The 9,626-nt window shown below is 37.6% G+C and overlaps 1 protein-coding gene across 1 annotated transcript; it reads right to left on the reverse strand.

Annotated features, from left to right (window-relative positions):
• Nucleotides 1–8,022: 8,022 nt before the first annotated feature.
• LOC111887236 (uncharacterized) lies at nt 8,023–8,370 on the reverse strand. The gene has a single exon (XM_023883402.1). It carries the CDS (start codon nt 8,368–8,370, stop codon nt 8,023–8,025), a length of 348 nt encoding a protein of 115 aa, XP_023739170.1.
• Between the last annotated feature and the right edge of the window lie 1,256 nt (nt 8,371–9,626).

The raw sequence follows: 9,626 nt of genomic DNA on the forward strand, positions 1-9,626 counted from the left end.
AAGAATTTTTAGATTTTTCCATTTATTTTACATTTTAAACTTATTTTTTAGAATATGTCAGTGTAATATTCTATTAGAATATTTCACGTATTTTAAAAAAACGGGATTTTTTTTATTTTTTTTTATTTTTTTAGTTAATTCAAGTTCCGAAAATAATATTTAAAAAAAGAATTTTTGGATTTTTCCATTTATTTTGCATTTTAAAATTATTTTTAGATTTGGTCTCACGGTCTCACAAAATTAGAATGGTCTCAAATAAACCTGAACCTATATATATATATATATATATATATATATATATATATATATATATATATATATATATATATATATACCCTGACGTGGTAGGGTGCAACAATAGTGGTATGTTGGTTAGAGTACCAGTAGGATGGTTATCATCTAGTTGAGTATCCTAGAGACTGTATGTAGTCATGTAGGATAGCCTGAGAACTATTGATCTATGCTTTCTTGCCGGTTTCTTATTTGGTTGTGGCTTTGGAGTAGGATCATCTGTACGGGAGTCTATCTCACCATTAGATAGATATGGTTACACATTCTTTGCAGACTTGGTTATGTATCCTTATGTATAGGATATTGTTATGCTGTAGTGATTTTCTAGATATATATATATATATATATATATATAATATATATATATATATATATATATATATACACACACACACTTGGCATAGTAGGCTATAGCAATAATGGTATGCTTATTAGAGTACCAGTAGGTTGGTTATCATCTAGTGGAGTGCTCTAGAAACTATATATAGTTATGTAGGATAGCCTACGAACTCTTGATCTAGGCTTTCTTGCATGTTAGCAGGTAGCATGGAAAGTGTTGTAGACTGCATGGTTGCTCGTTGTGTGTTCACTAGTCCCTATGCAATGGTGAAAATGTGGCAAATTTATGATTTGGCCACAGACTTCTTCCGATGGTTTAGGCTAGAGATGTCTATTTGCAAGGTTTTGGGAGGGCTATTGCATGTTTGGAATCAGAAATTGGTAGGTCGTGGGGGACCAGGTACGAGACAAGGCCACAGTTTGTTCTGTAGCAATCAGTCTGGCATCGGGTTGGTATCGTGATGGTTCGGGTAATCATTGTTAGTTGAGGTTTTCTTTCGGAAGTCGCGTGGGGCGACTTTGGGAGTGTCTTTTGGCTCAACAGCTAGGCAGGAATCCGGTATTTCAGATAGTTGGCAGGGGTTGGGACCAAGGAGGTCTCGACTGTTGGTGGGAAGCAGCCAGGCGGCAGCATGGTGCTTCGGATAATAGTTGTGATTTGAGGTTTCGTGTAAGAGTGGGATAACTGGTTGATATGGAAATGCTAAGCTACTCGCAGTGGGATTGAATAATCTCAGAGTAATTGATTTGACCTGGTTGCGCAACTCTCGTTTGAGTCTAACTGTTGCAGGGATCAATCTTCTACTCGAAGGATTATCTGAGCCTTTTGTCGAGTATAAGTGTTCTGTAGCTGTATATGGTCAGTGACTTTGTTCCCTTTGAATCATTTCGTTTGGTATAAAAATCTATGGGGTTGACATGGTGGCAGTTCAGTGTGGGAGGTATGATAGGGAGTCAGACCATTGAGACTTTAATTTTTGGATTTCAGGTGAGGTAGGATTGGTTTTTATTCAAGAGATTAAGGATTCGTTCTTGATCGGGCTTGAAGAAGTATTCTAAGGATGGTTTCAGTAGATTTGGATAGGCTGTTGTATGTTCTAGGTTGGAAGTGTTATGTTTGGTCTATTATTCGTCGAGAGTTAGCATGAAGTTGTTTCAGCATGGGCGGTATTTCTGGGAGTCAAATCATTATGGATTTCAGATCTCAGAAAAGTAGAAATGGGTTGCAAAGGCTGAGGGTTTTATTGTTGTCTTTGGGATGGAAGTTTCGGTTTGGGTTTCAGTTGTCATGGAAAGATTGTTTTATGCGCATAATTTTCGATTGTGTTGTTGTTGGTTTTGATATGAGTGTTAGTAAGGAGCGATTTCAAGGACGAAATCTAATTTAAGTAGGGGAGAGTTGTAACACCCAGAATCTAAAAGATTAATTGTGGAAGTAAATCCCCTTTTCTAGGGACCAACTCGTCGAGTTGATGGTGGGAAACTCGACGTGTTGGAGGCCTTTGGGTCGCATATTTTTACGAACCAACTTGGAGAGTTGGTGAAGGGAACTCGACAAGTTGGATGCTGATTGAGATACCCTAATATTTTTGGGTGTTGCACACTATTTAAAGACCTTAAGTTCTTTGGTTCGCCTCCTTACCAGCCTCCTCTGTCTAGAAGCCATAAAATCAAGCCTTATCTTCCATTGTTGAGTGTGAGAGCTTGGGGAGAGCCATGAGAGTTCATTTTTTGGTGCTAGTTGAAGGAGCTGAGGAATTAGGAGTTGCTTAGCTTGAAGAAGTATCATATCCAGAATCTCTGTCTTGTTTGCCAATTTTATGAGGTATCAAGCTTTCACCTTGCTAATTAGTTGCTTACATCTTTTCTTGGGTTAGAGTTTATGCTTTTTGGCCATGGTTGGGTGGATGTTGGCGATTAGGACGTCCCAAATGATTATTCTTTCAGATCTAAGGTCTACATGAGCTCTTTTGGCATAAAGGTGCCAACTTTATGGATTTAAGGGCTTCATGCATTCGTTAAGTCTTTCATTTAGCCTTTTTGAGCTTTTGAGCTTCCCCTAGCAATACTTAAGCGTAAAGTTGGAAACTTTACGTGGCCATCTAGCCTTATGGGGTCAGATCTGCATTTTGGGGTTTTGTCTTTGATGATTAAGTGCTTAATGGATAAGCCCTCACTCTTTTAAGTCTAGGTTTAGGGTTTTAACCCATTTTGGTGGTTCCTATGGGTAAAGTAGGAAACTTTACCCTTCTAGATTTCATTTTAGTCGAGACCTGAGCTTCAGATCTATGGGATTCGATGAAGGTAGCTTAATACATTAATATGTTGGGTTTCGGGCGAACTCAGCGAGTTGGATGGTCAACTCGATGAGTTGTTTTGGTTTTCCCTATTTCTGAGTTGATGTAGAACTCGGCGAGTTGAGTAGACAACTCGGCGAGTTAGGTCGATATGGATTATGGATCTTGTCTTTTTGATTCATGTATTTGAACAAGTTTGTCCCAAGGGGTATTTGAGGTATTCTAAATTGTAATTAATGGAAATATGGGCTTAAGATAAGGCCCATATGGGGTTGGGCCTAATTTGGAAAATTAGGCCATTAGTGGGCTTTTATGGATCTAGTAGTTTAAGTTATTTGGGCTTGAGTTATTAATAGGCCATCGGGATACAAAGTGTTTGGTATAGAAAGAATGGTTAGACCTTAAGGCAAGGTCATGTATGGGTTTTGGGCTCAATTTGTAAAATTGGGCCATTGGATGAGTTGTGGGCCTTTGGGCGTTTCAGATGTTAGTCTAAGTCCTGGGTTTTGGACAAGGCTAGTTAGGGGTAAAATGGTCTTTTTACCCCATGTATGAAGTTGTGTTTATGGATTGGAACCTAATTGCTAATTGGGTGTTATTTTTGATCTGATAGTTCGGAGGCGTCGTCAGGGCAGCAGCTCTGGAATTCTTTCAGTGAGCTTCTACATTCGAGGTGAGTTTCCTTACCGGGTTTAACGGGTTGAGGGCACCAATGCCGACCCATGTTTATGTTATATGGTTAGTATGCTAGTTGTCTTCGTGAGTCTTGCATGTGCTTGTTTTTATATGTTTTTTGGGCTAAGGCTCGATGTCGGGCGGGGCCTGATGGATATTTGTATGCTATGTATCTTTGTGATTATTGCATGTGTATGTGTTTATTTGATATATATTATTGTATGTTGGGTGGGGCCCTTTTTACCGAGCCCAGCTTTATGTCGGGCGGGGCCCGATGAAGGGCAGGGCCCACTATCTATTTATTGTATATATGTTATGTGGTCTATAGGGAACTCACAAAGCTTTGTACTTACAGTTTGTGGTTTATGGTTTCAGGTACTTCCGGTTCGATAAGGAAGGGCACGGCTTGATCGCAGCACATCCACCAGTATTTTCTGCAAAATGTGATCTTGGGAATGAATTCTGATAATTGCTTTATTTGAAATACTTTTAAATGTTTGGATAAAGTTACAATGGTGTTTTGATTATAATAAAAATGAAATTTTCACCCTTGATTTTTGGAATGTTACAGAACATCCTCACAAGAACCATCAACACTTCTAGGTTTTGACTTAAAATTCAATGCAACACATGGAGATTGTTGCTTTGGAACCCAAATTTGATTCATGGATACGGAATCATTCCTTCAAACGAATCACAAGAACACAAAATATTATTAGTTTGAACTCCAATCGAGCAAAAAACTTTTTCATCTTCATGAGAATCAACTTGAATCTTCTTGTTATGAACTTCAAGAACATCACATTGAACTCCATAATCTTGAACTTCAACATACTTAAGAGCATGAAGATCACTTGGGTTTTCAATTAGAGAAATGTATTTCTTATTAAACAAATCTCTTTCCTCTCCTTCCTTTTGATTTTCACTCCAAGATACCATGTTCATGGAACTTTCAACCAAACATCCAATCTTTGAAAGTGGTTGAAAAATCAATCTTCCATGATCATCCTTCAAACCTCCATAAGAAACCATAGTATCCTATGAAATCAAGCGACCTTTTAACAATAATCCATTGAATTGATTTTCGTTGACTTTGTATTTAACATCTTCAATGATCACAAACCAAGAATCATAACGTAAGTACACCATCTTTGATAAATCGATAAGATCTTGAGTTTTTATAGAGAGAGAAAGTAATTTTGAATGAGTTTTCTATATAGAGAAAGCAAACATCACTTGAATTCTAGTGAAGAAAATCGAATTATGAATTGAATAAATGATGAATTGGATTTCTAGAATATAAAAACTCTCTAAAACACGAAGATTAAAAATCAAATGAAGAATCACCAAATCTAGAATGTCATCATGGATCAATTCTTGATAAAATCAAGAACACCCACTCTGATACCAATTTTAGTGGTGTTAATCATAATGACATATGCAGAATTGATATGATCTAGTGGATCATTGTAAGAATCATGAAAAAAGGAGTAAATAAATCTGGTTTAAGCTCTCATTAGATCTAGAAAGAAAATACAAAGTGGGTCTTGTATAATTATCTCTTTAGTCTAACTCTCCAAATGAACATTACATCAGTGAGTGTCACTCACTTCCTATTTATAGGAAAGACAACTCATTACACAATACAAGAGGGTAAGCACAAATGACATCCAAGAGTGAATTTTCACCCTAACAAGGATGGTCTAATATCGATGAAGAAAAATGTATGTGGCAAGTCTACTAGTGATGAAGTACTAAATCTTGCATTAGACATATGTGAAGAAAAGGAATTTCAAGGAAAAGATATTGGTTTAAATGATATGCCTAAAGTGTTTACTGGTGGATGCTTGGAAATTCAAAAGAGAAAACACTCAGTGAATGAAAATGGTCAAAGTCAACTCTATACAAAGGTTCCACTAAAGTCTAAGAAAATAAAAGGAAGAGTGAAGGAAGATGACATTGATCGGGAAGTTCTAAAAAGAAGAAACAAGTTTAAAGACAAAAGAAATAGAATGCTAGGAGTGAAGATGATGCAAGTTTCTGGATTAAGGGAGAAAATTTTGGGTTGATCAAGAAACTGGGACAATTTAGGCCCAAGGGTATTTTCGGAATTATTACCTTTTAAAGGTTTTTGAGTTTGTTTTGGAGTCTAATTAGTTTAGTATATATAGAGGGGTTAATTAGAAGTTTTTTTTAATGAAGTTTTGTATTCCCGTTTGTCAATTAAGCTTGGAGAACAAGCAATATTCCCAGAAAATACTTATCCTCTGTTTTTTTCCTGCACAACAAAGTTCTTTATTCTCCTAAATCATGTTAATTGATTCTTATTTTTCTGTCTGTGTTAAGCTCTGATTCAATTTCCAGTTTTGTAGTTAACATTCTAATAGAATCAAGTGAATTGATTCTTGGATAAAGTTCATTATCAAGGGGATTAAGTGAATATATTCCTACAACATGGTGTGAAATGATGGGTTTGTCATTGGATATAGCGTGACAAAGGTACCCATGGTGGTTGGGGGTACCCAAGGAAAATGGAGAGAATGGATCAAGGAGCGAGTTTATTTGGTGTTGTGGCATAAATATTAGGGTAGCAAAGGCATCCAAAAGTGCGTAGGTGGAAATAGGTTGGTTTTCTTAGGTATAGAACCTTGGTGGGTGTTTTATTGTGAATGGTGGTAGTGGGTAAGATATTCAGTATATATGTGGCGAAAGATAGAGCATGATGCCAAAAATAAAGAGGCAACGATGCATGAAGGAGATTGGTTCGTACCATGTTGTTGATAGTGTGTATAATACGTTCATCTTTTTCGTTTTGAGGAGATGTGTATGGGCAAGTGAAACAGAACTGAGTACCTGTTTTAATAAAGAGTTGGTTGAACGTAAAGTTGTTAAATTCTCTATCATTATCGCATTACAAGGACTTAAAGGTTTTGTGAAATTGTGTTTGAATGTTGGTTTGAAATTAGTTATACACATCAAATACTTGTGATTTTGTGTGTAAAGGAAAAGTCCCCAGATAATGAGAAAAGTCATCAAGTAACACAAGACGGTATTTTTGATCAAGTTTAGATTTAATAGGAGAGGTCCATAAATCAGCATGGATTATATCAAAAGGAGCAAAAGTAAGAGTATGAGATAAAGAAAATGGTAAACGACAATGTTTCCCTAAAGAGCATGCATTACACTTGTGATTAAACTTGGAATTAAGATTGGAAAAACTAGACTTAAGTAGATTAAAAAAATAGAAGTTCCTGGGTGACTAAAGCGATTATGCCAAGTTAAGAGTGAAGCGGCATGAAGAGCAACATATTAAGAAGTGGATGTGGGTGAAGTGAATCGATAAAGATCATCGGTACTGTTATGCCTCGTGGGGACCTTCTTCGCTATAAATCCCTTCACAAAAAACTAAATGGATCAAATTCAACAGAAAGGAGATTATCAGTTGTAAATTTGCAAACAAAAACAAAGTTTTTAATGATCTTAGGGACATGAAAAACATTGTGTAGGTAATAAGAATGATTGGGAAAAGAGAGGGTTACGAAACCCCGACCAAGAGATGGAATATTTGTTCCATTACCAACTTGAATTGAATGCTGATTACTTAAATGAGATATATGAGAAATGTTACCTGGGTCGTTGGTGAGATGGGAGTTAGAGCCTGTGTCCATGTAGCAAGAGTTGTCAGGAGGACGTAAGTGCATGGTTTTGAAGGCAGCATCAAGTTGGGTCAGTGTCATTGGTGTTCCATAATCGTTGGAGTAGTGAGATTGAGACCCATTTTGTTGTTGTCAATTTGAAAATCTTGGAGAAGGTCCCATGAGACCTTCTTGAGAACTGGGAGCAGCTGTTGGATAGGGGCAGGGAGGAAAAAACCATGGTTCCATTTGATACCATGGGAATGGCCATGAGTAATTATCGGGTCCAAAATTGGAGAAGCGCCCACGTCCCCTTCCTCTTTCGCGTTGAGTACCTCGACCCAACTGATTTTTACGGTAGTTACCTTGACCTCGTGAAGCATTGTTGGTATTATTGTTATCCGGTGAGGGAGAGATGTTGTCATAGGAAGAGTCATTCATCTTCTGAGTAACCATGACTTGCAGTGGAGGGATGTCGTGTTTGTTGCGTCGTTTTTCTTCTAGGAGAAGTTGGGAACATGGTTTTTTTTAAAACTTGGAAGCATGTCGGTTTGTCGTATCAAGTTGCAACAGTATCATAAGAACCATGTGTAAGACCAAAAATCATTTGAAGGACCATTTTAGTTTCTGAAATAGGATTACCTATGTTGGCAAGTTGATCAGACAAGTTCTTGAGACATGATTAATAGTCTTGAACAATAGAGAAGGATTCAATTTGACTAGAATTGAACTGTTCTTACAAGTAGACAGTGTGTGTGGATTGATTTTCTTGGTAGATCTCCTAGCTAGAGTCGGTTCCATAAATCTTGAGCAGATACACCCGATTTCATGATCGATTCCTGAAGATCAGGAGAGATAGTGGCATAAATCCACTGTTTGACAACGGCGTCTAGGCGAAGCCAAGTGGAATCATCGACATCTTTGGGGCGTGGAACATCACGGTTTATGTGATTCAATACATTGTATCCGCAAACATGAATATTGAAAAGTTCCATCCACGACGTATAGTGACCGTCGGTTCGTTCAAGGATAACAGGAATGGAGTTCTTAATGTTATTGACACCGATTGTTGGGTGAAAAGGTGTTTTAGAGACCGAGGAAGAAGAATCATCAGTTACAGGTGTTCCCCTCATAGTGGAAGAAGACGATAAGAACAGAGGGTATAATTAGCGGTAGAAGAAGCGTTATATGGGAGAAGCAAAATAGGATTTTTATGTAACATTCCAAAATTTCCAGATAAAAATTTTCATTTCAAACATCCAATAGTCATGTCAAAACAACCAAGAGTGTATCATAATGAAAATAATATCATAGTACAAATCCTAAAATCACATAATGCGGAAAAACATGGACGGATGCGATGCGATCAAGTCGGACCCTTCCCTTTCGAGCTGGAAGTACCTGAAACACAAACTGAAAACCGTAAGCACAAAGCTTAGTGAGCTCCCCCAAAATACTCCATACCATATATACATAACAGTCAAGCATAATAGGGTCTATTTAAACCCCTTCAGTCTCTTTCAACCGGTAATGGGTCTATTTCAACCCCTTCGGTCTTTTTCAACCGGTATTGGATCTATTTCAACCCCTTCGGTCTCTTTCAACCGGTACTGGGTATGTTTCAACCCCTTCGGTATCGAGTCTATTTCAACCCTACAGCTAACTCATAATCATAACAATAAGAGTCATAGAGATAACAAACATATACATGCAATACAAGAAATTTGTCACGAGGACATTTATCATCCTACCAACATAGTCTAGTGGGCCGGCATTAATGCCTTCAACCCACGAGTAAAGCAAAGGAAATTCACATCAGTTGGAAAATATCAAATCACACTTGGGTTGCTGAATCGTGAAGTCCTCTCACTAAATCACACATAATAGAACTGTAATTAGCAATTAGGTCATTAACCCTACTAAAGAGTCTAAATCCCAAACCCCGACTTCCAGGGTAAAAGGCTGCTTAACCCTTCCCTTATTGGGCCTAACATACCAAGGCCCAAATCCAAACTAGCCCAATGTCCAAAAAGGCATTCCAAGCCCAATATGGGCCTAAATCTATAAAGGCCCAACACAACAAGGCTTGCGGCCCAACAAGGCACCAAATCCCTAAGCCCAAAAGTGGCCTAAAACTAAAAGCCTAAAAACCTCTCTGTTGAGTACACTAAGTGTATAATTAGTACGCTCGTCGTACTCGAGTGCTTTGCAAGGGTTGAGATTTCAGGTGCGTATGCTTAGCGTACAACGTACTCCTCGGTTGGCCATGGTTTACTTTTAAGGTCTTAATTCTTTAAGACCTAACGTCCAACTTCAAATCTAATCTCCTTAAAATGTATTAAGCCATAAAGTTGCAAAATTTATGCTTTTGCATGGCTTAAAAAGGTCA

Source organism: Lactuca sativa, chromosome 5 (genome assembly GCF_002870075.4).
Source record: "Lactuca sativa cultivar Salinas chromosome 5, Lsat_Salinas_v11, whole genome shotgun sequence".
NCBI classification, from domain to species: domain Eukaryota; kingdom Viridiplantae; phylum Streptophyta; class Magnoliopsida; order Asterales; family Asteraceae; genus Lactuca; species Lactuca sativa.